At 40.2% G+C, this 22617-nt stretch overlaps 1 protein-coding gene across 3 annotated transcripts in view; it reads left to right on the forward strand.

Moving 5' to 3' along the window:
• LOC134223634 (protein kinase C) overlaps positions 1–22617 on the forward strand; it is a 133924-nt gene that overhangs the window by 96685 nt on the left and 14622 nt on the right. For 2 of the 3 annotated variants that reach the window (XM_062702821.1, XM_062702820.1), the window contains exons 4-7: positions 9470–9543; positions 15501–15535; positions 16016–16086; positions 16150–16434. In XM_062702821.1, coding sequence (XP_062558805.1) covers positions 9470–9543; positions 15501–15535; positions 16016–16086; positions 16150–16434 — 465 coding nt within the window. The remainder of the gene's footprint in view (positions 1–9469; positions 9544–15500; positions 15536–16015; positions 16087–16149; positions 16435–22617) is intronic. The other variant, XM_062702822.1, reaches the window with a different exon arrangement.

Genomic DNA, 22617 nt, shown 5'->3' on the forward strand with positions numbered 1-22617 from the left:
TCATGTTATTTATAGTTCTCTCGATTTTTTAAATATTGTTTTAAAGTATTTGGAAGATGGGTTTATATATCTTCTCAACCAAATAAAAATGATTATGAATAATACCATCTGGCATCTTGTTGTCGTGGAACGTGCATATTTTTGTTTACATCGCATTTTTTACCGTCCCGAGAGAGAATGAGAGTAAAATGTTGAGAGATTGAGTGAAATTTTGCTTAGGCCGGGAACTGGTTTTTTGTATGCCGGATTGGGAATCGCTATGACTGAAATGAGTGCTGCATCTCGTTAATTTAAATCAAATAAAAGCTTCTTTGAACGATATTTAGCACGAATAGCTATTTTTAAAGCAGAAGTGAACCCCAATGCAGTATTATACAGCCTACAAATTTCAGAAAAAGTTGCTTCCTGTCATAAATATCAATTAAATAATGCAGTCGTATGCATGTTAGGCCGGGAATGGGGTAAGAAACCCTAATCATTCTAAAACACATTCATGGATATTTGAAAATTTACTTTTTGTTTTTTTATGAATCCATCCCGATCAAGAATGCATAGCAAAATTATAACAAGGGGAGTTATTTATTTCAGAAAAATATTGTAACAAAATGTGTTATAAATTTTGCTGGTTAGTTGTTAAAATAACAAAAAATTTATCAAAAATACCTCTAGTCGTAACATAATTAAAACAGAGGTTGATACCTTCATATCAACATTATAACAAACGATGATATATTTTTTTCTGTACAAAAATCTACTTTCAAGGGAATTTCCTACATCACGGATAGAAATCTGGTACGCTACCACGCCGGATTTACATCCATAATGTAGGCAATTAACTTTGTTCCAGCTATGTATTAATATCGAGCGGGTTCAAGTTATACTGAAGGTTATTACCTCCGATTTTTTTTCCAATGTCTACCAAAAATGTAGGCAATTATTTTATGAAAATATTCATAACTAATGTTGTTATAGTTTTGATATGAAATAAAACTGGCCGAAGATACATTTTTATCGAATTATCTAATTATAACACACGTTGTTTTAAATAACATCAATTGAAATAATTGAGTTATAATTTTGTTATGCATTCCTGATCGGGATAGGGGTCACAAATGAGAGTAGACAACCAAAATTGGATTTAATATGTCGTTTTCCCAAAATTGATATGGTTCATGAGGTCCTAGATGGCAACCCAACTGACCCCACGGAGATTCTGTAGAAATCCGCAACCGTTAAACCGATACGTCCAATCGATCGACGTCTCTAAACTATGATAATGTCTAAAACTTCAAACAAATATTGGATAAGCTAGGACAAAAACTTCATTGAAATCTATATAATAAAAATGAGTTGAGATTTCCTTCCTGACGATTTAACTCGCGAACGGGTTGCAAGATTTTTTCCCTAATCGATTCGTTTTGGGATCCGCAAGGTTTGTATATACAACAGGTTGGTGAATTTAATGGGGAAATGTAAAAAATCATTAGAATACAATTTTGGGTCGGCTGTTGAGGAAAACAAAACAAACGCATGGAAATTGATCTAGAGTGCTGTGCTGCAAATAGTTCATTGTGACATTTGCAACACCCGGGCAAAGCTGGGTTTCGTTCGCTAGTTTAGTGATACAAAAGAGGTTGGGAACAAGATGAATACACCACTAGGTGTTCCAATCTGTCAAATTCACGATTCAGCCATCTTGGATTTTAGTATGGGAGAGCCAGCCGGTTTGTTGTCGTTTTACATTTCTTTCTTCTCTTCCATAAACTTGGCAGGTTGGAGCATCAGTATAGTGTATTCATCTTGGTTGGGAACGAAAAGCTCAATGAACTAAGCGGCAATATCTCATTAGTGGGGGATGTTAAATGTTAATGTTAAATAAGAAGATGAAGATTTCATTGTTGTTGTTGATTGTTGAGAAACAGAAATTCTTAAAATCTGGTCAGAAGTAATGTCAAATAAATAGAAGCTTTTTTACTGACCTGCGGTATATAATTCGGGCCTGGTGGCCTCACAACTGGATCTCAAACAACGAGCTCCATCGTCGTTGTCACCAGAGGCCGATAGCAACAGAAATTCGGGATCGGAAGTGGGGCTGGGTCGGCCACACTCTACGTAGGGGCGGAAACGAAATCTGTAAGCAAGCATTAGACTGGAACCCAGCGGGACATCGCAGCAGAGGCAGACCCAGAGGCTCATGGCGGCGAAGCCTCAATAAAGAAATAAAAGAAGTCGACCGAAATCTAACCTGGCAACAGGTTAAAGCGATAGCCGGGCATCGCTCAGGATGGAGATCTTTCAAGTCGGCCCTTTGCACCACCGGAGGTGTACAGGATCCATAAGTAAGTAAGTAAGTTTTTTACTGACATGTGCTATTTTGTTAGTAAAATGAAAACGTGAATTATTTCATATCAATTCATTCGTACATTTGCGACAGTATATCAGCAGTTATGGGATTGAGGGATATCCCACACAAGTTGTGATCAATAGATATAGCAACAAAAGAACTCAGGGGCAAAAAATTGACATTTTTTATTGGCGCTTCATGCGATTTAGCAGAACCCCGCCAATTAGAAAATTGAAATGAGAAGTTCATAAAAAAAACTCTTCAAATCGTTTGAGGATTGAAGATCAACCATAATATCCTAGCGAGTAGGGAAGCAATAAACTAGCAGTACCCAACAAAATACCCTTTGTTAATAATTGAGCTTGTTAGTGACAAACGCACCCTTATTTATTATTTATTCAGACTAAGGCCGAAGTGGCCTGTGCGGTATATAAGAGTCTTCTCCATTCGGCTCGGTCCATGGCTACACGTCGCCAACCACGCAGTCTACGGAGGGTCCGCAAGTCATCTTCCACCTGATCGATCCACCTTGCCCGCTGCGCACCTCGCCTTCTTGTGCCCGTCGGATCGTTGTCGAGAACCATTTTCACCGGGTTACTGTCCGACATTCTGGCTACGTGCCCGGCCCATCGCAGTCGTCCGATTTTCGCGGTGTGAACGATGGATGGTTCTCCCAACAGCTGATGCAATTCGTGGTTCATTCGCCTCCTCCACGTACCGTCCACCATCTGCACCCCACCATAGATGGTACGCAGCACTTTCCTTTCGAAAACTCCAAGTGCGCGTTGGTCCTCCACGAGCATCGTCCAGGTCTCGTGTCCGTAGAGGACTACCGGTCTAATTAGCGTTTTGTAGATTGTCAGTTTGGTACGGCGGCGAACTCTATTCGATCGGAGCGTCTTGCGGAGTCCAAAGTACGTACGATTTCCAGCCACTATGCGTCTCCGAATTTCTCTGCTGGTGTCATTTTCGGCAGTCACCAGTGAGCCCAAGTACACAAATTCTTCTACCACCTCGATTTCGTCACCACCAATGCAAACTCGCGGTGGGTGGCTCACATTGTCTTCTCTTGAACCTCTGCCTATCATGTACTTCGTCTTCGACGTGTTGATGACAAGTCCGATCCGCTTAGCTTCCCTCTTCAGTCTGATGTAGGCTTCCTCCATCTTCTCAAAGTTACGTGCCATAATATCTATGTCGTCGGCGAAACCAAATAGCTGGACGGACTTATTGAAAATTGTACCACTCGTGTTAATCCCTGCTCTTCGTATTACACCTTCCAAAGCGATGTTGAATAGCAAACACGAAAGACCATCACCTTGCCGTAACCCTCTGCGGGTTTCGAAGGGACTCGAGAATGCCCCTGAAACTCGAACTACGCACATCACCCGATCCATCGTCGCTTTGATCAACCGTGTCAGTTTATCCGGAAAACCGCGTTCGTGCATTAGCTGCCATAGCTGGTCCCGATCGATTGTATCATATGCGGCTTTGAAGTCGATGAATAGATGATGTGTGGGCACGTTGTATTCGCGGCATTTCTGCAGTACTTGGCGAATGGCGAACACCTGGTCCGTGGTGGAGCGTTCGCCCATAAAACCCGCCTGGTACTGCCCCACGAACTCCCTTGCAGTTGGTGCTAGTCGACGGCATAAAATTTGGGAGAGTACCTTGTAGGCGGCGTTCAACAATGTGATTGCGCGGTAGTTGCTACAATCCAGCTTATCGCCCTTTTGGCGATGGGACACACGACACCTTCCATCCACTCCTGCGGCAAAACTTCCTCCTCCCAAATCTTGGTAATGACCCAGTGCAGCGCTTCAGCCAGTGCCTCACCACCGTGTTTAAATAGCTCTCCTGGTAGTTGGTCAACCCCAGGGCTTTGTTGTTCTTCAGCCGGCCAATCTCCTCCTGGATTTCCTGGAGATCCGGAGCCGGTAGAATTATGTCCTGCGCGCGTTCTCCCAGGTCTATCACCATACCGCCATCTTCGTCTGCCACATCGCCATTCAGGTGCTCTTCGTAGTGCTGCCGCCACCTTTGGATCACCTCACGCTCGTTCGTAAGAAGGTTCCCGTTTATGTCCTTACACATATCAGGCTGTGGCACGTGGCCCTTACGTGAGCGGTTTAACTTCTCATAGAACTTTCGTGTGTTATTAGCGCGGTACAGTTGCTCCGTTTCTTCACGGTCTCGATCTTCCTGCTGGCGCTTTTTCCTCCGGAAAGTCGAGTTTTGTCTGTTCCGCGCCTGTTTATATCGTGCCTCGTTCGCCCTCGTGCGGTGTTGCAGCAATCTCGCCCATGCTGCATTCTTCTCTTCCACTAACTGCTCACATTCGCCGTCATACCAGTCGTTTCTCTGATCCGGGGGCACCGTGCCAAGTGCAGCGGTTGCGGTGCTACCAATGGCGGATCGAATATCTCTCCAGCCATCTTCAAGAGACGCTGCGCCTAGCTGCTCTTCCGTTGGAAGTGCCACTTCCAGCTGCTGCGCGTATTCTTGGGCTAGTCTACCGTCTTGTAGCCTCCCAATGTTAAGCCGCGGCGTCCGACTTTGACGCGTGTTGTACACCGTCGAGAGTTTTGAGCGCAGGCATACTGCAACGAGGTAGTGGTCGGATTCAATATTCGCACTGCGGTAAGTGCGGACGTTCGTGATGTCGGAGAAGAATGTACCGTCGATTAGAACGTGGTCGATTTGGTTTTCCGTTTCTTGGTTAGGTGATCTCCATGTGGCCTTGTGGATATTTTTGCGGGGAAAGAAGGTGCTTCGGACTACCATTCCGCGGGAGGCTGCGAAGTTTATGCATCGTTGGCCGTTGTCATTCGATACGGTGTGCAGACTATCCGATCCGATGACCGGTCTATACATTTCCTCCCTTCCTACCTGTGCGTTCATGTCACTGATGACGATTTTAACGTCCCGCAGTGGGCATCCATCGTATGTCTGCTCCAGCTGCGCGTAGAACGCTTCTTTCTCGTCGTCGGGTCTCCCTTCGTGTGGGCAGTGCACGTTGATGATGCTATAGTTGAAGAAACGGCCTTTAATCCTCAGCTTGCACATCCTTGCGTTGATTGGCTGCCACCCAATCACGCGTTGGCGCATCTTACCCAGCACTATGAAGCCGGTTCCCAGCTCGTTGGTGGTGCCACAGCTTAGGTAGAAGGTAGCCGCTCGATGCCCGCTTTTCCACACTTTCTGTCCTGTCCAGCAAATCTCCTGCAGCGCCACGACGTCGAAGTTGCGGGGATGTAATTCATCGTAGATCATCCTGTCGCAACCTGCGAAACCTAGCGACTTGCAATTCCATGTTCCAAGCTTCCAATCGTGATCCTGTATTCGTCGCCTAGGTCTTTGCCGATTATATCGAGTCGCATTATCTCTTATATTGTTCGTAATGATTGGTTTTCCAGGCGGCTTATTGGGCCTGCGCAAACCTCCTGTCTCGTCGGGGGCTTGTGCGCTTTGAGCGGCACATGGTCGCTTTGGTGGGGCCTACTTGCGGATACATGCAGCTTTTTATAGAGGTTTAACAGGGCCCACTGTCAAACCCCACCACATCCTAGGCAAGCCCCACAACTCGCAGATGGCCTGGGGAGGGATCGTCAAGCCCTTGGACATAGTCCCTGCTGCCCACGAGAATGGAAATCAAAATGCATGGAAATTGATCTAGAGTGCTGTGCTGCAAATAGTTCATTGTGACATTTGCAACACCCGGGCAAAGCTGGGTTTCGTTCGCTAGTTTAGTGATACAAAAGAGGTTGGGAACAAGATGAATACACCACTAGGTGTTCCAATCTGTCAAATTCACGATTCAGCCATCTTGGATTTTAGTATGGGAGAGCCAGCCGGTTTGTTGTCGTTTTACACAGAAAATGAATTTTTCACTCCCGCCTTCTTCTTTTTCATAAACTTGGCAAGCGGGAACACCTAGTAGTGTATTCATCTTGGTTGGGAACGCAAAGCTCTATGAGCTAAGCGGCAATATCTCATTAGTGGGGGATTTAATGTTAAATAAGAAGATGAAGATTTCATTGTTGTTGTTGTTGATTGTTGAGAAACAGAAATTCTTAAAATCTGGTCAGAAGTAATGTCAAATAAATAGAATCTTTTTTACTATGTGCTATTTTGTTAGTAAAATGAAAACGGAAATTAATTCATATCAATTCATTCGTACATTTGCGACAGTATATCAGCAGTTATGGGGTTGAGGGATATCCCACACAAGTTGTGGTCAATAGATATAGCAACAAAAGAACAAAAGAACTCAGGCAAAAAATTGACATTTTTATTGGCGCTTCATGCGATTTTGCAGAACCCCGCCAATTATAAAATTGAAATGAGAAGTTCATGAAAAAAAAAACTCTTCAAATCGTTTGGGGATTGAAGATCAACCATAATATCCTAGCGAGTAGGGAAGCAATAAACTAGCAGTACCCAACAAAATACCCTTTGTTAATAATTGAGCTTGTTAGTGACAAACGCACCCTGCAACAAGCCTTTACCAGATCACGAATACAATATTACGATAAGTCATTGCGTTCAAGAGTCTTGAAGAAAATGGAGTTTCAAACTAAAAAGCTTGAAATCTTGGCTAAATGCGAGAAAGGTGGATTGAGCATAGAACCAAAATTTGTTAACGAAATGAAAAGTTCACAACAAAACATTTTTTTTTGTCGCAGATAAAAAAAAATCGGATCTTTGTCATTATTCACGAGTCTACGACAAAAGCAGAGCCTTGTCGTAGGTTATCTTTCGTCGCTTATTTAGCATGCGCATCGATGAAATTTGGATTCACTGTTAGCGAGTAGGATCATATTATCTGGATAACGTTCAATTATAGATCTTTTTAAAACACAATATATATTATACGTATATCATTCTATCATTTGCGAGAGGTATGAATCTTGGTGTATGGAGTGTTCAGAAAAAAAGCCATTCTTCCAGCATCCTGATTGAACAGCTTTCGATCGAAACTGTAAATGTATTCTCTGTCGATGCATCCATGATGAGCCTATGTAAAGTATGTATCTACAATGTGGCATGCCGTTTGTTTCATCTCGACAACACAACTATAATAACCTATCAACAAGTGTGTACTGAATACCTATCTAGAGGAATACTGTGGGATAATAGCAAAAGCAAAAACATTCCGCCAACAGCATCGCAGGGGAAGTGGCCCCAAAACGCCCCCCCGGGCCAAAACGACTTTCGGGTATTCACTTATATTTACCATGTTTGAGATAGCCTTAATAAAACTAGAAGAAATTTTCCACATTTTGATGAAACATCTAACATTTCGGCTAGGCAAAACGCCCTAGCGGAACTATCCTACAATGTACTCGCGTCTCCACGCACTGTCCATACCAGAATGCTGATGTGCCGACGCATGGTACGTTGTTCCCTAAGAGCTGCCTGCTAAAAGGCGTTTTGCCTCATGAGTTTTCCGGCAACGAAATATCACCACTTTTTCTTGAATGTGAATATTATCATTATGATTGAGATTTTTTTTCTAATTTTAATATGGCATCAGCTAGCTATATTGTTTAACTGTTGCGTGAGGTAGAAACACCCAATTGCTAAGGCATAAAAGCAGTCTATGCTTAGCTAGGGCATGTTGCCCCTCCTTCCCCTATATCAGCGTTTGCGATGTTGTCAGTTGAGTTGCGAATATCATTGCCCTCGCAGGTGTTCGATGGAGGCGCACGGTGTTTGTTTACCACCAGCAGGTATATGGTACCTGTGTCTGGGTAAATGGAGTAAGAGAATTGACCCATAACTACGTGGTTTAGAAGGAGTGCGTTGATCCACCCACGGCATCGGTATGAAAATAATATTCATGACCAATTGTTCAACAGGCAATGAAAATGAAACGCAGTTGAAAAGATGCGGTCAAAAACGTCCGGATTCTGCTTCACCATGTTCTAAGACTTTGTTCATAAAAGGAGAATATTTATTCGTGTATTTTTTGTGAATAAATTCGTACTGAAACTTGTAAACTTGTACGAAATTTTGGCAAATTTTGTAAAACCTGATTTGGTTTGGCAGAACTATGACCAAAATTTGTATCGAAAACTGTATTGAATTGGTTCAAAATATAATACTCACGTGGGTTGAAACTCGGCAGAAGAAAACAGAAAAAATGTATAGATCGTGTATTTGACTGCCACTTATTCACTCATTGCACTGTACAGAAATGTGCCTTCCTTAGATAGGCACATTACTGACAGGTAAAATAGTATCTGCTAGTTGAACCAGATGGGCAGCTACAAGCAAGTGAATTAAAAAACAGTAACCGATAGGGTAGGCAGGCACAGATGACTGATCAAATGGATACTATTTTAGTTTTCGGACATCTGCAAACAGACACGGAGCAGGCAATTTTCAGGAGTGAGAAGATGAGTTCATCAGACCGAGATTGTGCTTTATGCGTGCTTAATAATTATTAATAAAACCTTTATTATGCGTTTTAATGAAAAGGTGTATTTCAGACATTTTATCAGTAAGTACGTATGCTTCTTCGGAGGTATTCATCTCAACGATTTTTCAGCTTTACAACATAAATGGTTTGTGATTTTTCTGATGAAAGCTCGAAGAGGATAGTACGCAAGGAAGCGCAAGACTGAAACTACTTTTGGAAATTCAGCTAGGGCCATATGATCAAAAGTTAATTGATAGGTCAGCTTTCTTTTGCTTTCAGTCTTGCGCTTCCTTGCGTACTTTCCTCTTCGATATTTCATTAGCGTTCGTTCATCACCGATCATGCCATAAGCAAATCGCATTTTGTATCATCTATTTTAGTAAAAAATCACCGAAGTTATACTTTTTGAATGATTAGTAATCTGCGCTTATGTTCACATCTTTATTTTGTTAAACAACGGCTAACGATGTCGAACCGACTGTATGACTGTCTGTCTGTCTCTCAACTGACCTGACTAGTGACTAACGTTATTGCGTTATTCACCAGCAGAAACGAAGGAGGGATTGCAAAGGTTGAACGAAAGAATTTCCATGCATTTTCCACCACCTCACTACTACACTTTTCACTTCTTCGACCCAGTTTCCCCCAACAGCAAACAAACTGTTTTACTCACGTTTCTTTCCTTTTCTTTCTCGTTCTAGGTTAATGGTCACAAATTTATGGCCACGTATCTGCGTCAGCCAACGTTCTGCTCCCACTGTCGGGAATTCATATGGTAATGTTTTGATGATGTTTTTAGCCTATCATTTTTAGAACTCACTCTGCGGTGCTTTACTCTGAATAAACTTGACCCCTGTTTTGAAACAGGTATTTAACACTCCGCAATGAATTGGGGCTATTTGAAGAAAAAGGTAGCTGGATGCGTACGTTTTATACTTTGGATCGGACAGCCAACTGTTCGACTTGGCCTACAGTATTTCAGGCAGAGGCATATGATTTCAGAATCTGCAGTCTTTTTTTATTTAAAACTAATGTAGAAATGCTTTCTTGCACTAAACCCCTAGGTCTGATAGGGATCTACGAAATAGACGTTGATTTAGCAAGAAATGGATTAGCAAATTGGTTTATTAGTTCATAGCCATTCTTCGGCATATCAAATTCCTCATTGAACACCAAGCTGCAACCTTTCAGTTCAGTTCAGTCAAGTAACACCAAATTGGAATACAGTTACCAAAGCGAGTCAAATACTTGTACTGATCTCAGTTATTACACAAGGTGCATCTGTGGCAATCCTGCTACAAGTGTGTATTAGGTAATAGGGTACACCACAATAGTCCTAAAACATGGACGCAGTGATTTTATGAATATAATAATATAATTTCTGGTAAAAATAGTTATAAGCTTCATATAATTCGATTTACATCTTCTTTCAGAAATTCAGAAGAATTTAAATGATGAATGAAATGAAAATTTAAATAATTTTCACAGTTAACATTCAGGACCATTTCCTTTAAAGCGGCAGAAGAATCTCCGGTAGAAAATCAGAATAACTCCCAATGGAGATCTAGAAGAACTCCTGGTGGAAATTCTGAAAAAAAAATCATTGGAATATCAGCACAACTTATCCAGTAGAAACTCCGAAAAAAATCCGGTGGAGAATAAGAGGCATATTTGGTGGAAATTTGAATGAAATTCAGAAGCATTTCCTGTGAAAACTGATAAAAATGTGAAACCTTTTACATCAACCTTTCACATAAATCTTAATAATTAAATTGTAAAATAAAATCAACGAGAACAAATGTAAATAATTTGCAAACCGTACCAAAAATAAATTTAAATATCATTTCTTTGTCGATCACAAGGTTTGTGTTTTGATTAAATTGCTGTCCATTTTGAAACTGACTAGAGATCTTATATATCCAATATCCATATCCTATATCCAATCGTGCATTGAGAACTTTGGAACAAAATCTGAGCCGAATCAACATTGTTATTGTTGCAGATTGAGAGGCATTTTTTCGATTATAAAGAAATAGATTTTACGAAAAGTTAACTTTAGGAAACGAAAAATTGTGGGTGGTGACCAGCTTTCAGCGACCTCAAGGAACACTAAAACAAAAACGCCACACATTGTGCATTAGCGGGTCAAAAATGACAACAACTTCAAATCGTTCCAAAAATCTCATTTTCCTATCAATTTTCAATCTTTTGTAAGCAAATTAAAGGTATGGATTCCGCGGATGTCATTACGGATGTCATTTTGCAGTTTGGCAATTCTGGTTCTCAGTAATTGGTTTTGAAAGAACATAGATTCTTAGGTCAAATTTTGACGTGATTTCTTGCCCTTCTAAGGGCAATTTTGCAAATGCTCACAATTTTTGCAGCAAAAATCCCAATAAAATGTGCCCGTTGTCTATTTACGAAAATTTTACGTGGTAAAATGCACTGATCCCACTAAAATGAAAACGAAACGTCAACGCGGTTTTGACATCACATTTTGACGTTTGTATGCTTTTCAATTGGGTTTCGCAAGCGCCACAAATAAAGCAAGGATGTTATCGATCATTTAGTAATCTGCCTTCGATCATTTAGTAGTTTGTCAATAACTCATTCCAGAGGCCTAACTTCAAAATGTGTTGTACGGTGGAATTCTAGTGCAAAGGTTTATTTACAACTTTGCCTAACAGTTCGTTGTTTGAATTTCACTAATAACGGAGCAATATCGCTAGTAGCAGTAAAATAGACTAAATGATTGCATATTTTGTTATCATTTAGTATGAGTATAGCAACTAGCACCGTAACTCCTTCAATAGTGGAATTCGAACATCGATCTGTTAAGAAGAGTTGTAGAAAAACCTTCACACTAAAAGTCCACCATACAATACATTTTGAAATTAAGCTTCTGGAATGAGTTATTGACAAACTACTAAATGATCGAACGCAGATTACTAAATGATCGATAACATCTTTGAAGTAAAGAAGACTATGTTCTCTGAAATACGCGGTAATACCGTTATGACATAAATTTCGAACATGGCTCATATTCCGAACAGTGGCGTAGCCAGAAAATTGGTCTGGGGGGTTTTCAGAACATTTTTTTTCAAAAAAAAAATACCGAATTACGTTTAGCAGAATGCGTCTGTTTGCGGAGACTTTTGTCGGCGAATATCAAAGCGGTTTTCGAGAAGGACGAACAACAACGGAACAGATGTTTACTCTGCGACAAATTCTTGATAAATTCCGGGAATCCAACTTGCGGATTGGGTCTCCAGTAGCCTTGCGGCGTAGGATTGCCAATCCAGAGATGGCGAGTTCGATTCTCGGTCCGGTCTAGGATGTTTTTGGGTTGGAAACATTCCCGACTCACTGGGCATACTGTATTCAATCCATTGTAAATACTTGCCACACAAGATACATACTCATGCAGTACTAGTAGGACTTTCTACGGTTTGCGTAGCCAGCTAAAGTCTCGCAGCCTACAAACACGGACAAAACTAGCTCTGTACACATCGTTGATTCGTCCAGTCCCCATGAAGCATGGACGTTAAAAGATACGAAAGAATCGAATTCTTAGAGTGCTTGAGTGGAAAATACTGCGCTCATTGACTACACGGAGAAAATTGTTTGGTAACCAAAATGTGGGTTATTTCAAACTAATTTTTGACCATACAAAAAATAGTTTGAATGAATTTACGGCACAGGTTGCAACTAACTCTCTTCCCCCAGCAGATCAGCGACCTTAATTAGTAGATTCGGTTTCCGGTTCGAGTACTAGTTCAGAAGCACACCGAAAAAGAATTGCGTTTCAAGATCTTGTTTTTTGCCAAGAGGCTTTGTATTTTTTTTATAACGCTGTCAGTTTTTTTTATAATGGCAAATATTTATCAAGTCATCCCAATATCCATATGGATTTCTAAAAAAACGGTCTGATAGAAATTCGAATAAACTTGACAAATATTTGTTATTACGACAAACAGTGGACTGCGGCCTAAAGACAATCCTTACGGAATCCAAATTTAAATGTACTCGCGCTTTCGCTTTGCGCGTCGCAGCATGCGTGGAATAATAAAAATGACAGTTGTGCGTTGCTTCCACATTGAGTGCTGTGCCTTTGAAAACGCGAATACATTCAAATTTGGATTCCGTGAGGATTGTCCTTAAGACTAATGATCCTAATAAATACTTGAACGCTTTGGAAAATGCTATAATATCTGTTCCCTGAAATCTGTTTTTCGAAATTGAAAACGCATTTTTCTCCCATCAAAAATTTCATGTCGTTTTATTGTCTCAATCAATTCTTTGATTGATTTAAGGTCTACTTTGAAGCCTCTATTTTGCAAATAAAAAAAAACTGCTCGTGTGAACAACTCTGAATATTTGGCGTGATGTTAGTTCAAAATCGGGCGAGTGATTTTCCAGAAAAAAATAGAGTTCGTTACTCAAAGTTAAAGAATCGAATGATGGAATAAAAAAAAATGGGAAAGGTCAATTTCTGAATGATCACGTGAAAATTGTGCAAGAATCGTGCATTCCCCTTCGTGTCTGTGTCTTCACTGCTACAGTAACCGTTTTTGAACTGCATCACCAATCTGTTTGCAATTATCTAGTAAACTTCGCTTTGTCGAAGGCTTTTGAAAAGCTTCTCAAACAACAAATGACAGCTCACATCGAGGAGAACAGGCTTTTGTCAGATTTCCAGGCCGGATTCCGCCGCAGCTTAGTATCAAAACCGCAGTTCTTCGAGTGTACGACGACCTGGGAAAACCCGTCGATGAAAGAGGTCCTGGTATACTGTTGTTGCTGCTGGACTTCTTCGAGGCTTTTGATACCATTCCTCACAACAAACCTCAAACTCAGTTCAACTTCTCTCTTAACATCGTAAACCTTAAACTACAAACGGTTTTCTCCGCCGATTGTTGTTCTAGGTTTCGTCTGGTGTATATTTAAGACTCATTCCTTGGTCCCTTATTTTTATAAGGTACACCGGGGCAAGTTGAAACGGTTTTTTCAAAGTTAAACTTTGAAGTGCTGTATAAAAAGAACCCTTTGATAAATTTTGAATCCGTTTGCGACGTTTGCTAGTTCGAGCCAAAGATTATACATAAAAAATAAGCAACCTTACCAAATATTTCGCACACTAAAATATTTTTTTATTTGCATCGTTTCAACTTGCCCCGCATATCGGGGTAAGTTGAAACACTGCGTTGTATACAGTCATAAGCTAACTGTACCATATCAAAAACAAAATATATGTACTCAGTGTGACTCAAGACGCACGAGGTTGTAAAGGTGACTATACTGCCAAGATTCGCATAAGAGTCCCATGTAAATTTTTGACGATTTTGATTATCTATCAGATATAAGCATATAATTGTCTCCTAAAACCCTCATAAAATAGTAGGCTTTGTTCTAGAAATTTGAAAATTAAATCCTTGTCTCATCTTGATATGTTGTTTCATCTTGATATTTACTCGCAAGCCACATTCCAGATTTTGATATTCTATACTCTTTTCTTTGAATTGTACGCTTGATTAGTTCGGCTGTGGCATCTTCATAAATCCACATTAATTAACCAGCGTATCTCCCATAGACCCTCGATTGGAGAAAGGGGGCTGGAGAAGTGAAAGTTAGCCAAATGTTTACATGTTCTATGTTTAATTTTTTAAAAGCCAGTGCTCACAGCAAGGCAAAGTAGAATAAGAATCTCAACATGCCCCATTTTCATTCTATTTTTAGTGGAGATTGTAGGAGGGTTGCATTCACGACAAGATGGGCGGAAATTTATTAAATTAATTTTCAGAATTTTGGACCTTTCTATTAATTTTTGTTTTCCGAATGATTTTACGGACCATGTTGAATCCTGGAAATTTAACTGCGAGGGTGACGTATTGAACCGTTGTTTCAATTTGCCCCGTACCACGCATTTCTATTTGCCCCGATGGGTTGAAAATGCGGAGCAATATCAAACGAGCAAAATACAAAAATTAAAACGTATCTTCCATCAATTTTTCAAAATCATTATGCTTATTCAACATTGAATGATTACCTACCGTGAAAATTTGATGAAAAAACTCTTCCGAACATCATTTTGAGACCTGTTTCATTAGCACGCCAAAAAGTTGGTTCGGATTTTGCAAAAGGTGAAAAATAAACAATGGCAGGGATTGCTTTTAGTAGCTACAATCCTCCAGGAATGGCAGTCAGAAGGTGCGTTTAGGGGAGTAATTGGTTGAAAAAAATAATCAGGACATTCGGTCATTGCTGATCTAAATTACAGCTTCCGTTTCAACTTACCCCGCATTTCAACTTGCCCCGGTGTACCTTATTACTTTATCAGGGTACCTGATACCAGGTACCAAAGTACCTCTACTCTTCAACTGCCACATCAACGATCTACCAACAGTACTAAAACTACTTGCTCAATTCAAATTTTTGTTGATGATGTTGAGCTTTACATTACTCGGCTTGGCCCTCGCGTGTGAGAATTTGACAAAATAATAAATGAAGAGCTTGAATACGGTAGAAGTTTCATTTTAATTTTTGGTAGCATAAAAAACACAACTAGATAAAATAACAAAACATTATGATACCTACTGGTTCGATAGTGACCTCTACCCGGGATACCTCGTACAGTGGGTCATCTTTTACTGAAGCCAAATTCATAAGAATTTTATAGTTGGACATAGAAATTAACATTTGGCTGCGCTGTTTTTGTCTCGTTTTACCTTACAGGGGATTAATAGGAAAACAAGGCTATCAATGTCAAGGTAAGAAGGACACGAACATTCCGTTTCCCGTCCGTCTGCGCTTTTGTCTGCCTTAATATCACTCTGTACTTCTTGTTCTGATCTTACTTTGCCTCTAATCTATCGAGTCTGCTCTGCACCCGAGCTTTTTATTGCTGTTTTGAATTAAACGGAACACAAAACACCTTTTATCCTAATTTACGCTGTACTCTGTTTTCACTTCTTATATTATTTTAAGTTGGTTTTAAAAACACCATCGATATCATAAACACTGATGTGCCACATATTCGAAACTTCATTCTCTATAAATTTATCTTCACTTAGATTTCATAAACTGATCTTCAGATTTACAATACATACACTTTACTGACCCGTACTAACTTTTAAACTTATTGTTTTTAATATCTGTACTTCCATTTCTTCTATATCGTCTTAGAGCAGCTACTTGAAAGTATGTTACCCATAAATAAGAAACTTTAACAACGTTTCATATTATTTCAGTTTGCACATGCGTGGTCCACAAACGGTGCCATAGTTCGGTCGTGACCAAGTGCCCCAAGAAAAAGGACGAGGTATTGATTCGTTTAGCTTTTCCACAGCAAATCACTTACGTTGACCCCCCTTCCATTTTTTAGCAAACCAGACCCACCCCGGAGGACGCGGCCCAGCGCTTCAATGTAAATATACCACATAGGTTCGCGGTGCACTCGTTCAAGCGGCTGACATTCTGCGACCACTGCGGCTCGCTGCTGTACGGCATCTTCCGGCAGGGTCTGAAGTGCGAGGTATGCAACATGAACATCCACCGGCGCTGCGAGGGCAACGTGGCCAACAACTGCGGCATCAACACGAAGCAGCTGGCCGAGCTGCTGAACGAGATGGGTATCACCATGGATAAAACACCACCACGTAAATCTAAGGTAGGTGATGGAATGCTTCTTCGTACTTTTAACTATTTCTCAACAGGCATATTAAGGTTGAGGCGGAAGTTGACTGTGGACATTCGAACTATTTTGAAAATCTTGGCCGATATGACCACGCGCCTAGCGGACGCGTGGTACTTTGTTCTGAACTATTTACTTAGGCTCATACGAGGCATGGCTAAATAAATTGCTTCACAATTCTGATTATAAACAGACATCTTTTGATTCATTGGACTAAGTTTTGCATAGTTTGTTCGATGATGACTCGTTGCAAATAGGTTTCGATTTTTCAATTGCCGAGTAGGAGGGTAAAAATTTAAACAAGATAATAGTTTAGTGGAGTCAATGAGGTGCGAAACAATATCATTCACAAATGAAATCATTGCCAACTCACGACCCTTTCAATGATTCAAAATCTATAACCATACATCCCGTTTCGTACGACGGAAGTGGGAATGTTGTCCATCATAATTTGCGTAAGGCATATAGAAGAAACTGCTTTTGGATTGATTCTATTCGATCATCATGTGATTTCATATACGAAGACCATACAATTTTTACAATATTCTAGAATTGATCTGACATACGCAAAGTACGAAGTTTTAATTGTATAAGGATCCTGAAAGTTTTCACTAAATATTTTAATGAAACTAGGCATATTTGTTGCTCTATGGATAATGGTGTTGTAGTGGTCAGTAAATGTTAGCTTAGCATCTAAGAGTACACCCAAATCTTAAACCTTTCACATTTTTTTACTGATTGATTTCCCAGAGTAACAGCTATCGATGGTGTGCTCCATTTTCTACTGAAAGTGATCAAATTACACTTCTTGACATTAAGTAATAGTAAGCTTTTGTTACTTCAAATATGCGTATTTCGATGAAACATATATCATTGACAAAGGTATTTTTGATTTCTATAAATAGTTTCATATCGTCCGCTTATTTATGCGGATTTTAAAATGCTTAAGAATAAGGGAAATATCATTTACAAACAATATGAATAGAAGAGGTCCTATATGCGAGCCTTGGGGAATTTCTAATGCCCGATTTTTTCCTGATTTAAAAATGGGTATTAGGAAAGACGCTACTGGTTCCTACAGATAATTTGAATAACCAAAACAAAAGGGTTTCGCTTGCCAACTTTTTCAAAAACATCTGGTCCGAATCCTTTTGAGGCTTCCCAATTCTGTAGAGCTATTATATATTATTATCGTTATATGTCTCTAGAAAAAAAAAAGTTGCAAAAAGACTACAAATTTCATCAGTATTATCTCCATTTTCAATGTAAAATTGCTGAATTTTAACTTGGTTTTGGGATAGTTAAAACATTTTTTGGACATAATTTGATTCCATTTTCGGTTTAATATTATACTCCGTAAGAGCAGAAGACATGGCTAGACTAAGTTGATCGCAAACATTCAAATTGTTTTCTAAATTTTCTTGACTCATGTATTGTTTATAAATTTTGTGAGCCTTTTGCTTCGGACTTTTCAATTTTTTTATTTGTTTGTTGAATCATACCGGGGAGCTATAATCGCGACGTTTCCTCACAAGTGATACATCCCGAACAATGTCTAATAACATTGCATAAAAGTCTACAACAGCACATTCAATGTCAACTTGATTTTTAAAAAATATGTCAAAATATGTTGCTCCATTTAATTTTTGTTAAACGTTGTCAAAATTTGCATTTTTATAAGCGAGGATATTTTCGAAATCATACCCGTAAGGATCATTGTTCCGATGCACAAATACAGAATATTCAATTGCTGTGTTAAATGCTTCATTTTTCAATAAAGGCGATAGAGACTCATTTACACAGAAATCATCGAGATCGTTTGTGAATAATAAGCCCAAAATACAATATTGTCGATTTTTCACATGATTAATTTCAATATGCGTTTTTACCCACACATGCTCAAATTCATTCAATTTGGTAGAATCAATTAGCTCTGAATTAAATTGAAGAGAGCACCTCTGCTAGACATTCTTTGTGGTAAGACGAGATTTCGGTCGTCTCTAAAAACATCTCTACCAAAAACTTCTTCGCTTTTAACGATTTCTGACCAACTTGTTTCAGTTCCTAAAATAACCGAGAGAGAGAAACTCATTTTTTTATGAATATCGTTCATTTTAAAAGCACTTTTCATGCGATTGAAGTTCTGGCAGAAACTGTGTGTTTTTTATCACGGTGACCAAAACCCTATCAAATTAAGTGTAATAGTACTAAATTCGGCTAATGACAGGTGAAGACATTCCACTGAATAAGCTTAACCTTTCCGTCCCCGACGTCTGATTCCAAATTTCAAAGTGCTCGCGTTTTCGGGGGCACACCACTCGATACGGAGGCGGCGGACAACTGTCATTTTTGTTGGTACAGCTTTGCTGCGTCGCAGCATGCGTGAAAAAATAAAAATGACAGCTGTGCGCTGCTTCCGTATCGAGTGGTGTGCCCCCGAAAACGCAAGCACTTTGAAACTTGGATTCTGTCAGGAGTGACCTTAAGGAGTTTTCAAAAATCTAAATTGCTCTAAAAATCGCATTTCTTGACCGATTTTTTCGCAACAAGTTGCATTCCATCCGGATGAACCCCAATTTTCGATTTATACTAGTTTCGATGCTATCCACAATACGGTCCCAGAATTATTCCAGATTCCGTTGGGGTCAGTTGTCCCTGGAATAAGTGGCCATTTACAAATTTAAGTCAAAACAGGACGTGCGACACCTCAAACTTCATGATTTTACAAAGCAATGATGGGAATGATATTTTAAGTGTTCCTGGCCCACTCAGATCCATTCCGGCCACAATCCGGAGGACCTACGGAATGGCCATTTTCTAAATTGATTCAAAATAGGTCGTGTGACACCTCAAACTTCATGATTTTACAAAGCAATGATGGGAATGATACAAGGGCGTAGCCAGAGGGTATCAGGTATCAGAACGTCGGCTCCAGGGGCACGTTCACCTCAATTTGGGAGATTTGTGCCATCGCCTTCACAGCCTTTTTCATCACACACCTGACGGAAAAGGAAGTGAACAAAAAGGAAAGGAATGTGGATGGGAGAACAAAGAGAATGTTTGGAAAAGGGCCCTTGAAGAGGGCATACAACGCATAAGCGTACAAGAGCTTATAGCTCCTTACCACAACGGGTTATGAACAACAAAATACTCTGAAGGTTCAGGTTTCTGAAGTCAATTTCACTAAGTAAGTGTTTACCAAATATTTGGAAGCGCAATTATGCATAGACTGGGCAGTTACATATTAGATGATAAGAAGTTCCATAATCGGATTCACAACTATCACAAACAGATGATTCAACACGTTGAATATTTGCCATGTGATAGTTCAGTCGGCAGTGACCTGTCAAGGCCTTGACTAAGACACTGCAATTCTGTTTAGACAGATTAGCTAAAAAGCTTACTACTACCGGAGATGGCTCCCGGATGTACAATTTTGTTTGATGACATGAATCCAGACTACTCCAATGCCATTTGTGCTGAGTGACAGCCCAAGAATTGATCAAAAGCTTCACCCAACACTTGGATATTGGAATAGCTGGCTCAGGACCAATAAAGTCATGCGATGCTCCATTACGAGCTAACTCATCAGCCAATTCGTTTCCAGCTATGGAAGAATGGCCAGGTACCCATATAAGGTGTAAAGTATTTACTGAATTCAGTTCCTCAATTTGAGTTCGACATGCGATTACTAACTTCGACCTTGAGTTGGCCGAAGCGAGAGCTTTAACAGCTGCTTGGCTATCTGAACAGAAGTTATACTTTGCCCATAATGCGTTGCTGCAGTGCAGATTGCACTCCACACATGATGGCAAATATTTCCGCTTGAAAGACAGTGCAGTGTGTACCCAGTGAGTGTGACTGTTCCAATCTCAGCTCACACGAATAGACGCCTGCACCTGCTCTACCTTCGAGGAGGGAGCCGTCAGTATAACAAACAATGCTGTCCGACATACTTCTCTCCAAATAGCCAGATGTCCACTCATCCCGCGAGGGGAATTGTGTTGAAAATGTCCTATAAGGAAAACTACTAACGTGTGTGAGATCACTTGGAGCAAGGAAAATTTTGTCCCAATTAACCATAAGCGGTAACAACGAAGTGTGTGTAGAACTGCGGTTTACATGATTCTCTTCCATAAAACCGAGTACCCATAGTCGGTAAGTACAAGAAAATGCTTCTTGTTTGAGATGTATGTGTAGTGGGGCCACGTCCTCACTTCCCCCTTTTGCCACCACACAAGACATTCATAAGCCAAAATGGGTCGTACAACTGTTATGTAAATCCATTTGATATATTTGGGTTTAAGACCCCAAGTTTTACCAAAGGTTCGTCGGCATTGGCCGAAAGCCATACACGCCTTTTTGATTCTGAACTCAATGTTAGGAGTCCAGGAAAGCTTTGAATCCAAAATTAGACCCACATACTTTACTTGATCAGTTACATTGATTTCAGAACCAAAAAGATGTAATGGACGAATACCATTACGATTACGTTTTTCCGTGAAAAGAACAATAGATGTTTTATTCGGATTGACCGAAAGGCCATATTGGCGACACCAACTTTCAACTACCTGAAGAGCATTTTGTATCAGGTCGAATAAGGTACTATCAATGTTAGATAGTCGTCGGCAAATCCATAGGTAGGAAAATCGCCATTATTGAGTAACATCAATAGCGTATCTGCAACGAGATTCCACAAAAGTGGAGATAATACTCCACCTTGAGGGCATCCGCAGACACTTAATTTCCTAATCGCTGCTTGACGTAATGTCGAGTAGAGATGTCGATTTGTAAGCATCTGGTGAATCCATTTGGCTATAATATTAGGGAGCCCATGACAACGTGCGGCTTCCAATATTGCATCGAAAGACACGTTGTCGAAAGCACCTTCAATATCTAAGAAAGCACCCAAGCACGATTGCTTTTGAGCGAATGCTTTCTCGATATCGTACACAACCTTGTGTAGAAGAGTCACGGTGGACTTTCCAGATTGGTAAGCATGTTGATTAACATGAAGAGGCATGTTTGCCAAACAGTCATCACGGATGTGATGATCGATAATACGTTCTAAGCATTTCAGAAGAAATGAGGTCAGACTGATGGGTCTAAAACTCTTTGCTTCTTCATACGAAGCACGTCCTCCTTTTGGGATAAACTTTACAGTGACATCCCGCCAGGATATGGGAATATACCCAGTAGCAAAACTGCATACTAAAAGCTTTTTCAAAACATGTTTGATATGCTCAAAACCTCTCTGAAGTAGAACGGGATAAAATCCCATCCTCCCTGGAGATTTGTAGGGAGCAAAACTGTTAAGTGCCCATTGAATCGATTCAGTAGTTATGATTCTACGTGCTTGAGCCCAAGGCCCATAGCTTCATGAAAAGACATCAGGATCATCCGAAGATGTTATATCGACACATCCAGGGAAGTGCGTATCAAATAAGTGCTCTAACGATTCTTCATCAGAAGAAGTGTAGTCGCCATTTGGCTTGCGAATTTCGCCAACTTGGAAATCCTTGGATCTCGCAAGAATTTTATTCAATCGACTGGCTTCACTCAAATTGGAAACATTTGCACAAAGGTTTTTCCAGCCGGATCGTTCAGCAGATCGTAGAGCCTTCTTGTAAGCTTTGCGAGCCAACTTGAAAGAATCCGTCCTGCTTCCTTAGCTTAGCCAAATCGGAATTCCACCAAGGGGTTCCTCTTGAGGTTTTTACAGAACGTAAAGGGCAAGCTTCTTCGAAAGCGTCCACGATGTGCAACGTTGTAGTATCAACTGCATCATCCAAGTCGGTAGGAGTTTCTATAGAAGGTAGGTATCCATCAAATTTGGTAGAGAGCAATTCTGTGTAAAGATCCCAGTTTGTTGAACGATGATTTCTAAAACGCAAGGTCTGCGAAGTAACATTCAAATGATCAAAGTAGATGTAGCGATGGTCAGATATCGATTCCTCATCTGACACATGCCAATTCGTCAATTCGTGATTGATTCTATTGGAGCAAAGGGTTATGTCTAACACTTCTGCTCTATTAGATACCATAAAGGTTGGGCGATTGCCTATGTTAAGTAAACTAAGTTCGGTACTACTTAAGTATTCCATCAAGCTGGAGCCTCTCAGATTGATATCCGAGCTAGCCCAGATGATGTGATGAGCA

Source organism: Armigeres subalbatus, chromosome 3 (genome assembly GCF_024139115.2).
Source record: "Armigeres subalbatus isolate Guangzhou_Male chromosome 3, GZ_Asu_2, whole genome shotgun sequence".
Lineage (NCBI taxonomy): Eukaryota > Metazoa > Arthropoda > Insecta > Diptera > Culicidae > Armigeres > Armigeres subalbatus.